The sequence below is a fragment of the Osmerus mordax genome, chromosome 18 (assembly GCF_038355195.1).
Source record: "Osmerus mordax isolate fOsmMor3 chromosome 18, fOsmMor3.pri, whole genome shotgun sequence".
NCBI lineage: Eukaryota > Metazoa > Chordata > Actinopteri > Osmeriformes > Osmeridae > Osmerus > Osmerus mordax.
Window position 1 is genome coordinate 9,511,763 of NC_090067.1, and position 17,604 is coordinate 9,529,366.

General features: G+C 45.9%; 1 protein-coding gene across 1 annotated transcript; it reads right to left on the reverse strand.

The window, feature by feature from the left end:
- Positions 1 to 3,328: 3,328 nt before the first annotated feature.
- Positions 3,329 to 16,577, reverse strand: efna1a (ephrin-A1a). The gene is made up of 5 exons (XM_067255771.1): positions 16,288 to 16,577; positions 5,885 to 6,180; positions 5,365 to 5,430; positions 5,163 to 5,243; positions 3,329 to 5,029 (listed from the first exon to the last, which is right to left on the reverse strand). Exons 1-5 carry the CDS (start codon positions 16,386 to 16,388, stop codon positions 4,905 to 4,907), a joined length of 669 nt encoding a protein of 222 aa, XP_067111872.1. The 5' UTR covers positions 16,389 to 16,577; the 3' UTR covers positions 3,329 to 4,904.
- Positions 16,578 to 17,604: the final 1,027 nt, after the last annotated feature.

Consider the following 17,604-nt stretch of genomic DNA (forward strand, 5'->3'; position numbering starts at 1 on the left):
TATTTGTTTTAGCCGTGCCCTGACCCACCATTCACCTTAGGCACGCCCCAAGGTTAGAAGACGTATAGGAGAACAAGTTCTCTGTGTTTTGATCTGCAGGTGTGTCTCTGTGACAGTAGCTAATAATAATAAATGTTATTTGTATTGCACTCTATATTTAAAGCAATCTCCGAGTGCTACAAAGCATATAGTAATACAAATTAAAAATAATCAAAGTTTAATAATTACAATTTAAAAAAAGATCAAGGTCAATAAATAATTAAATAAAAGCAAAACCTATAAAACACATTTATGAAAAGCTTTTTTTTTAAAGATATGCTTTTAGGTTTCCTAATTTGCTCAAGCTGCTCAAGACCAATGAGATACCACTGAAAAATTCATCCATAGCTAAGGAAGATTGATGAAGGCCTTTTTGAAGGTTTTTCGCAACTGAAGGATGAGTTTTGTGTATGAAGGGCATTAACAAGAAGCGAGAAGCAAAGTTGCTTTTACAAATGTCCCAGCCTTCAGAAAATCACTGTTATTAACACTTTCTTCAATGTACAGTATGGACCAACATGAGTCATTAGTGTAGGTGTTGGTATTATAGTTGATGAAGTCATCTGTGCTAGTGAAAAGTGATATATCTCTCCTAGAACCCCTACTCTTATTCCATAACACTTGTGCATGTGGAGGTCAAACAGCTCTCGAATGCATCGATAGTAAATAGCCAGGAATATAAAACACATTTGAGTATTAAGCTTCGAAAGGGATGTTTGTTCTGAATCTCCATTCACTTCTTTAAGAGCTAAATGCTTCTCTCTCCCACACACAGATCTCTGAAACTTCTAAGTTCTTTTTGTTGCAGTTACTACTGATAAGTGGAATCTGTGTGTGCCCTCTTCTGGGTTTTGAAATATTTCCCAGAGGTCAGGCAGGGAGTTCTGACAGACATTGAGGCAGAGAGAGATGACTTATGTGCACAGAATGTGCTCCCTCTGCTCTCTGAGCCGGCGAGAGGTGAGAGGCGTTGAGTGAGAGAAGCACAAAACAACAGTGACAAACAAACAGAGACGGAACATGAGAGACATTCTACAGTCTCCCTGGGGGCCTCAAGGCAGGCAGGGACACCACTGCTCTGTGTATGGAGTAGAGAGTAAGAGAGAAACAGAAAGGGAGATAGGGAGAGACGGAGATAGAGAGAGAGAGAGAGATCCTCACCACACAGTGATGAAAGGTTGTAAATTCACAGGCAAACCTCAAAGCCTTTAAAAGAGCCAATGTTAAAGAGGTAAGACCAAAAGAGATATGAATAGATAGGGGCACAGCATATTTAAACAGTGACTAGGAAAGCAGAGAGGAAAGGAGAGAGGGAGGGAGAGAGAGAGAAAGACAGAGAAAGAAAGAGAGAGAGAGAGATGGAGGTGGCACTCGACAGAGACAGGAAACCAGAGAATCCCGAGCAGGAAAACAAGAAAGAGGACCCTATCAGAGCCGTGGGTAAGAGTATGTGACAGGACACTTTCGGGAAGAGGAGACCACACCCTGACCGCTCTCCCATGGCAGGGGGCCAGCATGTGAGGGCCTGGGAGAACCCGACCGCCAGCGCCGACTGTGTTGTTGACAGTGACCAGGGTGCTTTACTGCCATCCCACTGTCCTTTCTGACCTTCACTCGCTCTGTCACTCGACGCCATCACCGAGGCTTCCACAAAGCCAGGGCTTCAGCATTCAGGAATCCTAAAACTTGATAAGCACTAACATACAAAATAAATATTTTGTATTGGGGTAAAAAAATGACATTCATGGATTTTTTTATCTGCTCCACAACAGTACTCGGACATGGAGAGAATGAGATTTAAAATTTTACATCAGGACAGCCTATTTTGTTCTCATGGCTCACAAACAGCTGGTCTCTCTTGCTAATGCTTGAATGCTGGCTTCCCAATTACACACAGACGTCTACCCAGGTTACAAATACTACAAATGAACACAACAATGTTAGATAGCCTCCCCACGGCCCTCAACCATTCTTGCTTTTATATTGTTTCCTGCTCCGGCTTGGTGGAGACTGCTGTCTGTGATATCTCCCAATCACTTTCATAATATTTCAGTGTTATTTCCACTGTTATTGCCACAGTGACAGCAGCTTTAACTCAGTCACAGGGCAGAAGGATATGAAATATAATTTTCTTGCCTGTGCGGCGAGCCGAGTGCACCTCAAGAGTGGCCTGGTTGTGAGCCAGCGTGTGTCTCGTTGTTTTGTTGACTTCGTCCAACAACAGACTCCGACCAGCTGGCCACCGTTCTAAACCGACGCAACCGTCTTCCAAGTCCAGCTCTTCTCGCCGTGTGAATCCCAGCGTTAAAGTTAACCATGCAGTCCCCATTCATTTCAACCTTTGCATAGTGATGTAAGGAACAGCACAGCATCCTGTCTGCTGTAGGCTGGCTCTAAGGAAAACCGGTGTAAATATAAACCCGTCTAACCACAAGACTGTGGTCTAAACACTCGCTCATGAAGGCTGTCTGCTTTGTGCACCGACTAGGTTTCTCCTCTTACGTTTCCAAAGCCATGGATCCCTGTAGTGTCTGCAGAATGTTCACTTGTCGTTGTTAGTTGTCTGGACTTTTACTGAAATTTACTGCGGTGATAAAGACTTTTACCGTTGTTCCTCATCGCTCGGTTAAGTTTACCTATGTTAGGGCGCTGGTGGAGTGAGTAAATAAGAGACTAGTCTTCTCCTCACAGAGCTACTGTCCTGGAGAGGCCCCTGGAGAGGTCAAACGGCTAAGTGTCTGCCAGCCTAATTTATGACAATCACTTTGAAAACACAGGGGAGTGTTGTGGCACCAGCACACTTTGGGGCCACAGCTGTTTTAACTGTCACGGCCATAAAGATCTTATGGGAGGAGAGAGAGAGAAATAGAATGAGGGAAGAAGAACAATAGTGGTGTCGGGGAGTGGACGGGAATATGAGAGATAATGGAATGTGGGAGTGAAGGGTGGAGGTTCACAAAGTTGAGAGACAGAGTTAAGTCAGACAGGGTCTACACCTGTGTCTCTCCAGAACCCTACTAAACACCAGGCCTTTTGTTAAGAACATCTGCAGATCTACATCTCTCTATTGTGTTCCCTTTCCGGTCATGGACTGAGACAGAAATGGCATGATTATATATGGTTAACCTTGCTACATTACTATTGACTGTTCATTGGTGCAACTACCAACTCATCGTTATTTCCATTGTAATAACATAGAAAAGGGGTTTGCTTCAAGCTTTAAAAAACATTCAACTGGAGAAAGGGACACTGTTCTCATTTTCCAAAAATATCTTTTTTTATTGAACGAGAATTTCACATTAATCATATCAAACAGGTCTTTATATAATCTTCTTCTATATATACATATAATACACTTTACTTACACATGTACACAGTAAGGTAACGCATATTCTGAGAACAGTAGGGTTGACTCCATGTTGGTCATGTGTCGTGTCTGTCATTCAAGCCTCCCTAGAAAATCATGTTGTTCTTGGCAGCCATCACTGGGGTCGTGTCTTGTCCATTGAGTACACACATTAAATGTGCTGTGTCTGGGTTTGTATTATCAACAATAACAGTAACAAAACCACTCCCACACTTTTGTCTGAAAAACTAATTGCGATACTGATTTAACAAAAAAAGGGAACTGAATTGAACGTGTACTTTTCAATAGAAATTGAATTTTGTTTTGCGCTCTTGACTGACAATAGCATCGTTTCGGATAAACAATAGGAAGGGCTGCGGGGAGAAGAGTCCAATCATAGCTGTAAATGCTGGTGGATGTAAACGCTACAGGGACACAACTAGTAGAGGAGGCCAGCCTCTCGGTTCTACACACAACATCTCAGTGTTCACTTTTGGCAGATTAACATTGTGTCTGAATCCTTCCACACTCACTCTTTCTCTGTCTCACTCTCATGGAAAAACACACACTCTTCCTTCCACACAGTTTCTCACCCTGAGAAACAGCATCTGCCTCCTTCCCCTCTACAGTAAACATATCATTGCGTTCAACATACAATATCATATACAGTAAAATATCAGCACATATAAATAATTTTTCACAGAATGTACATAACACCTGTCGATTCTATGTAGTGTGAATCCGTGTTGTACTATGGGGCTTGTATTATGATGGTCTGTGTGTGTCAGAGTCTGTACAAAGTAATAAGTAGTGTGTTGTTTTCTATTGTGCTGTATAGTGCTACTTTACAATAGCACATGGTCGAGTCTGCAAAGGAGCAGCTGTGGTAAGTACAGCCCCTGCTTTTGTCGATGCTACATTGAGAAAAGAATCACTTGGACATTGATGTCACTCAATACCAATACAATAACAACAATACAAAAAACAGTACACAATACTGTAGGGTGGAATAGTATACACTGGAAAGATGACCGCTATGATCTTTGGCTCAATAGTTTAGAGAACATTTTTGAATAAATGCAGTTTTTTTTGTTTGTTTTTTTTACAAGTTTATATCTTCATAACATAAAAATCCAAAGAGAAAGTTGTTTTTCTTGATTGTTCTTCGTCTGTTCCAGTTTGTGTTCCCCTTCTATAGTAGCATTTATATAAAAAGAAAAGTCACATATGGAGGAGCACCAAAAATACTACAATTAAAGAGAAATAATTTTCTCTGAAAAAAAAAAAAAAAAGACATCTTTTGGAAAGAGTGAGAAGGCTAAGTGCCTCCTTGGTTACCTCCAACCATTGTCTCACTCCTTACACGTGGTGCACGAGTGTTCATCCATACTTTACAAGTGTAAAAACTCTTCCAATGGCCAGCACTGGGCTTATAGTACTGTCTGTGTCTGAGGTGCCTCACAGGCCACCTTCAGTGTCCCTGAAAGTCCAAGGTATTTGTAGTTCTTTTTGTAGTCTCTTATTGCAGAAACATCAATAATAATAGTGGGAGCATCAGTGAAAGGGTTGTGAGGGACGATGATGTCACGGCGGAGTTTGTCCGCACACTTTTCTGGACCTCAGGCAGGATCACCACTGGGTCATCTGTGGGAAGAGTAGAAGAATCAGTAAACATGAGTTGACTACAAATGATCTCACTATCTAAACACTAGTGCCCTGAATTAGAAAATGTGAGCTACAACATTCAGATGAAACACTTCCTGGTTGCTTACTGTACCTGCTGGAAGTCTGTTGGAGGGAGTGTGGGCTCCACCTCCACCCCCAGCTCCTCCTTTAGCCACTCTGGCCTCCTGAGAGCCTGGAGGAACAAACACAACACACAATCAAACCAAGTCCCCGATGTCCAACCAGCAGGCTCAAACATGACCATACTCAAAAAGCTGCAATCCTCCATCCGACCACTAGAGCGACACACTCACCGTCGGCAGCGACGACGTCCACCCTGAGCCTGAGGCACTCCTGCCCGTGGTGGTGCAGGGGTTTGGCTGCAGGGGGAGAGAGAGGAAGAAACACCAGCGTTAATTAGAGGCTGGCTAATGCACTTATCCTCCTCTGTCCTTCTAATCCACCTCCACACACACACACACACACTTCCACATAGGCATGGCCAGACGGGCGTGGGCCAAAGCCCCAGCCATCTGTGAACAGCGCTGACCTATAACCTCCGTTTATCTAATTAGAGCCATCATCGGAGGTCAAGGCGTTGGGCCAGAGTTGACCCACTTGGCATGTGACCAAGATCTGTTGCACAATAGCACACATAAGCATGCCATCGGCGTTTAACATAGCTGTTCAAAAAGGTCAACTAGCTTATCTCAGGCTTTGCCAAAGTTTCTAAGATTGTGTATTAGACACTGATAACAGACACAGATCCTTCAGCCCAAACCTCTTACAAACTACCTGGGTGACCCTTTTAAAGTTGTGAGAGGAGACACTTACAGATATAGTAATAGCTCTCTCCCTGGCGGAACTCCTTGCCCAGGGTGAAAGGCGTGAAGCGCTGGAACTTCTCAGAGAACTTCTCGGGGGCGTGGGGGGCGAAGGGGTGTCCGCATTCCCAGCGCATCTGGTCATAGGACTCTGGGCGGCAGGCTGCGTAGTCCTCCTTCTCCACCATGTACAGGACGTAGCGCTCGGCATCCTGGGAGGGCACCTCCCCCAGCGGGTAGTGAGGGCAGACGATGTCCAGGTAGTCGTTGAGGCGCACCTCCACGGCGTAGTCATCCAACTGGAACCTGGGGAGAGAGGAGGACGGGGCGTCAGTAAACCAGCGCGGGATTGATAAGCACGTCAGCTGTAGCCGGCGATAAATATCCATCTGATCTGTGATTAAGTATCGACCGGGGAGGGGGAGCGCCTGCGCCCGGATACGACAGGGAAATCAGAGAGGAGCTGGAGAAACCTGTGGGGGGAGGGAGAGAGAAAAAGGAAGAGAGAGAGAGACGGAGAGACAAAGAAAGAGAAACACAGAGGTGGGACAAGGGAGAGTCAGGGAGAGGGGAAACCGCTTTTGAGCTTCTGGGAGAAAACAATATGAGAAAATGCGATCCGAGCGGGGGGCGTGGGTATAAATATGGATGAGAGTGGGCCGGCTGGAGTTAGCTGGCGGGCGCGCCGGGCTGCTGAGAGTTGCTGCTGCTAGGAGAGCGCATTGATCCCGGCTCCACCAGGAACGGAATGATGTTTGCAGAGAAACATTAGCAGTCTGTCAAGACTGCCACACTCAAGAGATGAGTATCGACATCTGCAGCTCTGCACATAGCAGACAGACAGGGAGACAGAGAGACAGGCAGGCAAAGAGGCTACAGGGGCACAAGAAAAGAGACGTGAATCAGAGTGCGAGTCTCTCCAGGGGGTCTTCCTCCCCCCCCTCCATCCCCCCTCTCTTTTTCATTAGGACCAGACAGACAGACAGAGAGACACGTCTGGTAAGTGTCTGTCTCCCGCGCACTAACCCTTTCATTACTGAGGGGAGTCTAAAGAGAGTCGAGACAGTCAGACTGGCTGCCCTCTCTTTCTCGTCTCCTCCCTCAGCCCCTCCACCCTTTTTACGACGGCAGTCTCTGTTCTGCCAGGTAGTCACCTCCACTCTCTCTTCTCATACTGCCTCCAATCCCCCTTTCCTTCCTTCTCTTCACTCACTTTCCCACACAGATATGCACCCAACTCCAGGGGGTCGTCAACAGTGTGGTGGTAGTGTGGTCGGGGGGGGGGGGGGGGGGGGGGTCGTCTCTATTTCTGCCTTCCATGACTTGAGCTATTCCTCCGGGTGAGGACTCACTCCTCAGGCCCCGCACATCCATCACCAACCTGGGGGCAGTAGCTGGCCACCGGAGACGCAAGCCCCCACCCCCAGGGCTCAGTTACCCAGGCTGGGGTGATCTATTTACTCCCCCCCTCACCCCCCCCGCCTCTCGCATCACCAGGGTGCCTGGAGGAGAGGGAAGACCCCACTGTACTAAATGTTTTCACAGCTCACCATCCACAATGTGTGTCTTAGATAGTGTTTTATTGCTTTTGCAAATAATATGTGTGGAACGGTCTTGCCTTTCAGCCATGAATAGCCAGCTAGTGTGTTTGTGTGCGTGTCTGTGTTTGTTTTATCGACCCCCCCATTTACACCACACAGTTCTGTCCAAGCTGGCCTTCTCCACAGCCCGTGGGTAGGTATTGACAAACTTGCCAATGAAACCTCAGCTCCACTAGGAGAGAGGGAACTCCAGCTTCCATCGATGCAACAAGTGACATTTTGGGATCGTTTTCAAGGGGAAGGGGTGCGTGTGTTTGTGACAAGGTCCATATGTGGAACTAACGATCAAAGCGCACCAGCAGCGGCCCCTGTTGCTCGTTACCTAGTGTTGTTGTTCGTTACTGGGGGACCCCCTGGGTTAAAGGACAGACACAGCGGCTCCAAACACTAGGTCCCCTCCCCCACTGACCCCCACCCCCTCTCTGGCACAGTCCCCCCCCCCCTCCACCCTCTCTTCAAGCCTCACTGCTCCCTCTCAATACTGATGGGCAGATTAACTAACAACACTGTGACAAGAGCAGAGCAGAGTGTAACATGGCGGTAAAAAGAACAACTTTTTCTGTCTTCGATAATGAGAGTACAACAACTTCTATCGAAATGCATTAGATAACAACATGTCCTCGGCCCATGTGGCTGAACAATTGTTATTCAACAGCAGCACAGCAGCTTAGTGCTTATCTGCAATTTGCCTGCCACGTTTCGTTTACCAGTCTGGCAGGAGAGTGGCTTTTCTCTCTCCTACTTCCAATTCCAGTTAAATCAATAATGCTACATTTGTTTGCTTTGCCTGACTGTCAGAGTTGCCCATCTCTAAAAGTAAACATAAAATCACACAAACACTGTCTCTTTCTTTCTATGTAGGTTTGTCACTTGTCCCCTCCCCCCCCCCCAACCTCAACCCTGATTATAAGCTGGTGGTGGTATGGTCCCAATGTGTTCATCAAAAGGGAGTAGGAGGGGGTGCAATTAAAACACAAAAAGAGGCATTAAAGTCACCCTGGAGGGGGGCAATTATGTACCCCCCCTTCCCCCCACCCCTCAGGCTGGGAGTTAGGGGAAGGAGGGGCAGTGGGAGGGAGGGGGGGGGTCAGAGGGCTTAAAGCTGGGAAGGGCTTTGATGACAGTGTGATACAGTTGCTTGGTCACTGCCTGCATTTTATACGGTGTCACTATTCACACACTGACTTGATAGAATACCTCGCTCATCAGAAGGAGCCGGGCTGAATGCACGGTCTGGTTATCACTTTAATAGGCAAACAGTTTAATTATCCTGGTGGGTCTTTTTAAGTGTTGTCTGTCTTAATTAGGACATCATCAGACTCCATGATCCAATTCGAATTGGTTTTCAAAGAGTGCATGTGTGAAAAGCTTTCTAACATGTCTCTGATACTTTTGGAGATTCCGCCCTCTTCATTTCCAATCAGACTATCCTCCATCTTGCCACTCCCTCTAGTTTACGTTCAGAGTTTGATTAATACCCTCTGGTTTTCCAGGGATGCAGTGTCTGGTGACGCACGGAGGCCAAGCAGAAATAAATCCAGGGAGGGGCCCTACATTCTCTACTTAGAGATGATTTGTGGAACTATGGCAGATATGCAACAGCGAGTGTGGTCGGTGTGTCTGTCAGCTGTGAGGATCCGGTGTGGATGTGTACGTGTTGATAAGAGCGGATAATGGTCGGTGGCGATTGCAGCCAGAGAGTGAATGCCAAGCAGCTGGGTACACGTGTCCGTGTGTGCGAAAAGGGGTTTTTCTTCTCGTGAAAACCGACTGGAGACACCACACGTCTCCTGCTCTCCCCTCAGAGTGAAGTCCTGATTTATTAAAGCCTCTTCAGGGGCAGGAGCCTAATCTCTCTTCTTTAATCTCACTGGCCAGCGTTTTGCTTTCTTCTTCACCTCTACCCCCTCCTTCCATCCATCTATCCCCTCTCATGTCTGCACTCTATCGCTCTGTGGAATGCGGGACCACTGAAGGGAGGAGGGCTCGCTGGGGATCAAAGGTCGGCCAATCGAAGAGTCAGCACTGGAGGCTCTCAGCGCAGTCGACACACGTGCGGCCAGCACGATCAGAGGAATATGCCTCCGTGTTGTTAAATCCCCTGGTAACGGATGTAGTAAAGAGAATCACCCGCAACGGGGGAATCGATTAAGGCTAGTTTAAAAACGCAAGCAAAAACCCTCCCCTGGAGCCCGTTGAGGGTTGCAGGCTAGCTCAACATCTGACCTCAGCGTGCCTGCTACCACATCGCCCGCCAGACACTCTGCAGACACCACTAGCCCTCCACTCCTCCATGATCACTCCAGATGCCCCGTCACTCAGAGGCCAGTGCAATTACACTAACCGGGCTGGGGGGATAGACATTTTTTTCCATCAAGGTTCTAATACCACACTAATTCTCCTAAGAGGTGACCGCTCTGCGCCACGGATGAGTGGATGGGAATGCCGGGGGGGCGCTTAATCGGCTCGTCCGAGCCTGGATTATGGGGTGGAGCATAGACTGAGCCGGAGTCCATTCAGCAGCACCAGACCCTGCCTAATACCAGGGCTTAGACTGGACACTGCCGGCCAGAGCGGGGCCGCGGAGTGGGGGGAGAACGAGAAGGGGGCTGGGTGGAGCTCTGGAGCCATTGTCCAGACAGAGAAGGGAGGTATTACTGTGGACTTTTGCGCTGCAAAAAGAACGGGACTGGAGTGCGTGTAGGCCTGTGTTTGTGTGTGATTGTGTGTGTGCGCATGGGGCATGTAGGATATGGAAAAGTGAGAGGTGTTACAAAAGAGAGCTTTGAAAGCCTTGAAACACAGAGGAGGCGTTCCTGTCTGATTTATCGTCTGGAAAATGAAAACAAGTCCATGACTCTTTGACAACGTGGCCTGTGTGAGATAGATGTTCTGAAACACACTAAGCTGGGCTTGTCCACCTCTCTTTTCTTACCAAACCAAATTCTCCTCACTTCATCCATCCATCCATCCATCCATCCATCTCTGTCGGGTCTGCCCTCCCTCTCTCTGTCCGTCTTTCATCACTCAATAAGCCCACTGGATCCCTCACTCACTTCGCCCCTCCCCCGTTCGAAAAACCTGCTCAACCTATTGCAAGCAGCTTTGCTGGTATGCCAAATATGTGAATTAGTGACCCACTGTTTGTGGAGGCCAACACAATTTAGCGTGGGTTGGCTGTTGTCATAGAAACAAGTATGGTCCAACTATTAGTCCCCTCCCTTTCAACATAATATTCCAAGGCTGGTTCACTTGTCTGGTTTTTGGAGCCCATTCCGTCATCAATCTCTCTTCTTTTCTCAGTCTGTCAAGTCTGCCTTTGTTTGTCCATCATTGTTCGTTCGGACAGTGTCATTGGCCACATATCTTCACTCCTTTCCTTCACAACAGCAAACAACAGCAAAGCCCAACCATGGTCCAACATCGGCAAAATAATTGGCTTATTTCAGCGTGTACAGGAGGACTGAGATGAATATGTGTGCTCTTTCTAGCTGTCTAACAAAGTCCCCTGAGTCATTTGTACCTCTGTTATGGCCAGACCAAAAAGGTCAACACTGACATCACATTCCTCTTGAGGGAAATATCTGCGCAAGGAAATCGATTTGCTGAATTGATTTCTGTGAGATAAACATTGTTTTTCATAGTTTTTTTTTCAATCTACACACAAAGCAGGCTTGTATTCTAATGAATTCCTTAGAGAATATATAGACTGTGATCAAGGGTCATCGTTTTTTTATGATTTTGCAACTATACTATTTCTGGTTTACATTTCAGTGCTACACAGAAAGGTCTTTACATGGCTGACCTCTAGGGGGCAATAGACAATTGAGGGAAGGCACCAATGTGCGTGCTATTGCTGCGGGGACAAGTTTACTGTCCCCAGACATTTATGTGACAAACAGGACAAATGCTAGAGACACATTGTCCTTATTCAGACAACAATACAAGCATAATGGCTTACTCTACAAAGACGATATTCAGTCCATGCAGTCACAGGAGCACACATGAATCCACTACAGTTAGTTACAGATACATGGACACACATGCACACAGCTTCACTAATAAGATGATCTGGACATTGATGAAGTCAAGTTCTGTCCATCTCTTCAGGAACGGTGTGACTATTCTGTTTGGTTCCCCAGCCCCCGATTTCTTCCACCACATAGACAGACATTATTTACTGGAGATGCCTTTCATCCTCCATGTTTGGGGTTGAGAAGGTTGTAAAAGAACATGAACAACAATCACAGGACAGCGTGAGGGGGGAGGAGGAGGAGGGAAGAGGAAGAGAGGGAGGAAATCTGGAGGGTAGATAAGGAAGAGGAACGAGAGACAGGGGCAGAAAAACACTCGCAGGGTTGATGAGGGTTCAAATGATCAGAAGCAAATCTTAGAAGAGAGAATGACACTTGTGAGTCAAGCTGAGGGGAAAGATGGGCCTCATTGAGTCAACAGGTAATGCATCCCTGACAACAACTTAAACTATCCCCCCCTCTCTTAAACCAATTAACCATCATCAATCACTTCTAATCCACTTACTCTCACACGAGGAAGCCACACCGTGTACATTTTCTAATGTGAGGTGAAATTCAATCAATTGCCTACTGCTTTTTTCCCCCCTTTCTCATTTGCGCGTGCGAGTGTGTGAGAACGCTATTGTTTACTGTGGAGACAGGATATGTCGTTTTCCCGGGAAAAGACTTGGTCAGGAAACTAGCAGGCGCGGGGAAACACGCACATGCACACTTTGCTAGCTCTGCCTCGGAGAAAACCTTCGGCCCGCTTTACTATCTCCCACCACTCTAGAAATCCAACCTTCGTGTCCCAGACAGGAAGAAAACAGGGCAGATTAAAGTCCGGGAATCTGTCGTCTGACCCCGAGACGGGTAAAGTCACCGATGTAAATGCAGATGATTACAGTAACATACAGTCCCACTACCCTGTGCTGCGGCGATTACTGGGTCTGTCACTATAGATTAGCAAGAGTCCACAGTGTGTGTGTGTTCTTTCAGATTCTATTCCACAGACAGATTACGAGACTAGATTATGGTAGTTGAGAGAGGGGGGAGGGCAAATAGTGAGAGAGAGAAAGAGATCAACAGATTGAGAAAAACACAAACTTGTTTGGAAAAGGGGGGGGGGGGATTAGAGAAAAATGGTCGAGGCTGTATTTTTTTTGAAAAGGAGCTCAAATTTAGATTGAATGTTGAACAATGTAGAATGCGCTTATTTGTTACCACTTCCAGACAACTAGCCAGCCCTACTTCTCTCCCTTCTGTTTCACACATACACACACCTTTGTTTTTCTCCATTTAATTCCTCTCCTTCACAGAGCAGAGTTCTTAGACAGGCTCTACCACTTTCATTGCCCCATGAGGAAACTCAAGAGGCGAAAAGCCCACAGAGACACACTAATAAAACAGGGGAACAGAACAGGCCTGGATTCACTGCAATACTGGAGAGTAGATGTGGAGGGGGGGGGGGCGTCAGGGAGAGGTAAAGCCAGAGAAAGAGGGTGAAGGGCCTGGAGACAAAATCGCTATGGGTGCCAAGAACGATATATATAAAAAATTCCACAACTCTGACCATTATTCCCTCCTTCCCCTTGGAAAGGGAGAGTAGGAGGTGAGGAAATAATAGACTGAAAAGGGGCAGCTTGTAAAGTTGAGATAAAAGGTAGCGAGGGAGCGAAGGGGACCCAGTGACGGGGGAATGAATGAGTCTTCCCCAGGCGGACCCAACGCGGTGTGAAGAGGGGGGTGGGGGGCAGCATTCAGACCACCAGAGTGTCAGGATGAGTGACAGACTGATAGAGAACATGCCACTTCATCAGCGCTTACACTCTGACCCCCCCAATCAGTCACACCCGTTACCGTTTTGTTCTGTCAGGGCTCCGTGGCGGGAATTCACCAATTTGTATAGGAGCCGCATCACAAAACCCCCCAAATTGACTGGATAATAGTCTCTATATCCCTTATAAAAGGTGAAACATAGCAGAAAAATCACACCTTAAGAGGTCAGTAAAGCTATAAAAACCATATTTTTGGTTAAAAATAAATAACCACAGAGCAAAGAAAGCTGGGTGAAAATACACCCCAAAGCCCCTTTGGGATTTAAAGATTAAAATATTAAAAGGATAATTGTACCCAAAAAAATCTCTAAATGAATGTTATTAATAGGAAAGCATAGGCTATATGCGGACGCAAAATTATGGAGAAGTGGTGTGCATTAAAACTGAACAAGGCTTTTGTCAGAATGTAGACTCAAACAAGACCCAGGAAAGAGTTAACAGGCACACTGAACTTTATGCCACAGAACCAGCTTGAACAGGGAAGCCTGCCAAAGCCAGGGGAGGAAGCTGTGGAGAGAGGGAGAGACAGGTACAGAAAGGAGAAGGGAGGAGGTTCAGTCATGCAGTGTCAGAGAGCAGAGAACGGAACTGGAGAAAGAGCAAGCTGAATGAATGCATTATTTCCCAACTGCGGTTATGGAGTCTATTGGACACGAGCAAAGAGAAAATGTTACAATCAATCAGGGCTGTGTGGCTTGTGTGCAAGCATGGAAGTGTGGGTTAATTTCCGTGCGAGTCCCTCAGTAATTTAGAGCTGGTGCCGGAACACACACTGCCTCCTCTCCCTAAACACAAGCTTGGGCATACTGGCAAGACAGCTTCTAGGAACTAGCCCCGGTGATTAAGCTGCACTTAATCAGATATACGGCTGCACACTGACACAGAGCCCAAAAGACAGAGAGAGAGCCACACACACAGGGGTGGGGGAGAGAGAGAGAGCCACACACACAGGGGTGGGAGAGAGAGAGAGCATCAACAATGCCAGTGCTGTCAGAAACAGGTATCATTCGTGTTGAAACACAGTGGTGGTTAGCTCACAGCCATGACCTTGGGAGTCAACATGCCTCTAGGCACACACAGTCCAACCAGTGTTGTCTAGAGCATCTGTAGTTGACTGGCCCGTACATGGAGAAGGTATATTTTATATCAGTAACTGAGCGGTGTGTATATATACACACACACACGTGTGCGTGTATGTGTGTGTGTGTGTGTGAGAGAAGGGACAGGTAACCTACAAACAAAATGGAAAAAATAGGTACAGCCAGATGTCCATGCTACTGGATCAAGAATGAATGCAGGGGAAAGCAAATTGTGAAAATTGCATGATATCTACTCTCCAGGACCCTTCGTTATTTCAGAGAATGTGGGATTAAGTGCAGCCAGAGGGAAAGATTTAGCTCAGATATTCAGTAAAAATAGCAAGAGCGACGGGGGATTACGCCTTTATTTGCAGAAATGATCATTGTTGTACAGCCTACTTGTGGTTGACGTAACAACGCTTACATTTGTGGGACTTAACTCCTATTTCTTCCTAGGACATGATAACGTAATTTCCGAGGACAATACCTGCAGTGACATTACCAAGCCAACACTTCTCATGGGCTGTGCTATAAAAAGTTGAACACTATTTTTATTGGGTTTTGGTAGTGTGGTGGTTGTGCCCAAGACAAGACAAAGCAGGTGCTTGCGTACAAGTGAGAGCATACTCTTACCAGTCTGTCATTGATTGATCGTCTGCCTGTAGCTGTGCATGATTAAGTATGTTTGTGTGTGACTACATTGTGGCGGAACGTTACTCAATGTGTAGGTGCTCGTATTGGCAAGTGTGTTTTAACCTCAAACTCCCACATACGCCAAACTCTTCACCCCGCCATCATCAACCATAACTCTAATTGACGACTCCCCCCCCCCCCCCCCACCCTCCCACATATACACACGTATTCTGAATGGCCTCAAACCCCGACAATCTCAGCTCCAATTTCTCCTTCCCAAGCTATCCATCTCTCTTCCCAGTGTGACCCACCGGCCAGGTCTTGGGTTAAATCTTCTGTCTCTGTCAAAGGCCATTACCTCTCATCTTACCCCCTGAAATATGAACGGTCGTATGTCAAGTTAACCCCCTCCCCACCCCAGAATGCATGATTTAGTAAACTTACAGTAAACTCCTAATGGATGGAGACACTCACTCGCTATCAAAAGGGGCGGTGATTGCAACAGATATTTCAACACCAAGATGACTCTTTAAATCAACAAAGAAATACGACACACTTTACACCCTAGATTTTATCCACTGGACCAATAGACATCAACATTATCTACATATCAAGTTACTGCTTGTTAATATGAAGTGAAATTAACACTTTTTTTTGCTTTTTGTGTTGCTTTTGAAATAAGAAATAACATTAGTTATCGGATTCGGATAGGCTACAACGGTCTGAAGAGTAGGCTTGGTTAAATCCACTAGAACCATGGAATCCTGATGCGGAGTAGGCCATCTTCCCTTAAAATACAATTGGCTTAACCTACTAACTTGCAGCTACAGGTTGTTAACACTTATTCCACGGACACAGGTTGCGCAAGTGTAGTACAGGTAGCAAGACAGACAGACAGGGAAGGCAATACAACCCCTGGGGCAACTCTGACGCCAATGGGATGCATGGTTCGGCCCTGTATTATCATGATAACAGTCGTCAATTGATCTAGAAACCACTGTTCAAGCAGTTAGCATTCCTTGATATCCATAAGAATGTGATTGGGCTCATTAACAGTTATGACAGACTACCGCGTTGATTGCAAATCCAATTGAATTTAGGCTACACTTAATTTAAAATGTAGACACAAAAACTTGATAACGCACTAAACAGATATTCTGGGATGATACAAGTTTTTTTTACAACAATTATTCATCATGCATATCTAAAATGCAAGAAAATAAAATACTGAATAAACAAGATTGCTTACTTTTGGTTGGTGCTATTCCAAAAGACGCTGTGACGCTCTGCTGAGGCAACACCACAGGCACAGAAGCTGGCAACGAAGCATAGTCTCCAGACCAAATCCATTGTGGAGAGGAATGGACGAGCGCAATGAAAAACCAGGTGCTCTTTTAAACAAATAAAACTTAAGAAAGATGTGTGCGTCCGTGCAGGAACAGATTCAAAATGATCGCTATTGCATGCAACGCTTCGCCACAGAAAGAGTTAGCTAAAGATAATGAGCCAAAACTATCCGGATAACAAATATCTAGCTTTCAGAGCAGTCCGTAGTGAATGAACAGTAACTTGTGTGGTTGCCAGTTTTGTTAAACGCCTACTAGCTCAAACCACGCCCATTTAGGTGGAGACCCAATGGGATAACAGAAACAGTCTCCCTAGTGATTTTCGCAGATGGAGCCCTCGAGCATTTCATACTCTACTTTAGCTAAAACTATGTTGTGTTTGTCTGAATATTGATACAAGGTCTAATAGCACAAAGATTTTCCTAGTAACAAGAAAGATTGTGTGATCATAAACGGTCATATAAGGTCAAATATGGACTGTAGTGCATTTGTTTCCAAAGTCTTAGTATATGGCAAACATCTATGTACTGAGCATGAATCTCCACCAAAAATGTTAAACACAAGCAGAAAAAATAGCAGTTATAACAACAAAATACTAGCAAATTAGGGCAAGAATACAAAACTAGCAGTGAGACGCTAGCAGCAAACTTGGCAAAGTAAATAACAGTAAATTAGCAAAAAAAAAAGATAAAAAATTGGAATGCCTTGGAGTGCCGATGGATATGATGAAGTACATTTAATGTACATAGAACGACTAGAGTAAACATTTAGGTGATCATAAGAATGATCAGTGGTCACTGAGATTGTTGCTGGTAGAGATGCTTGATCAGGAACACGTGTTCAGTTGTTGGCTTTCCGGAAACTGAGAGAATTATCCTGACAGTGCTAGTAAACACTGTGTGGATTTAGTCCTAATTTAGCTAGGTGCGTGTGCTTGTGTGTCTTGTGTGTAAGAGGCAGCAGACAGTATTCAGAACCAAGATCCAGAGACCAGGGGAGTCAGGTGGCTGAGCGGTTAGGGAAGCGGGCTAGTAATCTGAAGGTTGCCAGTTCGATTCCCGGCTGTGCCAAATGACGTTGTGTCCTTGGGCAAGGCACTTCACCCTACTTGCCTCGGGGAGAATGTCCCTGTACTTACTGTAAGTCGCTCTGGATAAGAGCGTCTGCTAAATGACTAAATGTAAATGTAAATGTAAGATGGACTACATAGCAAACTCATT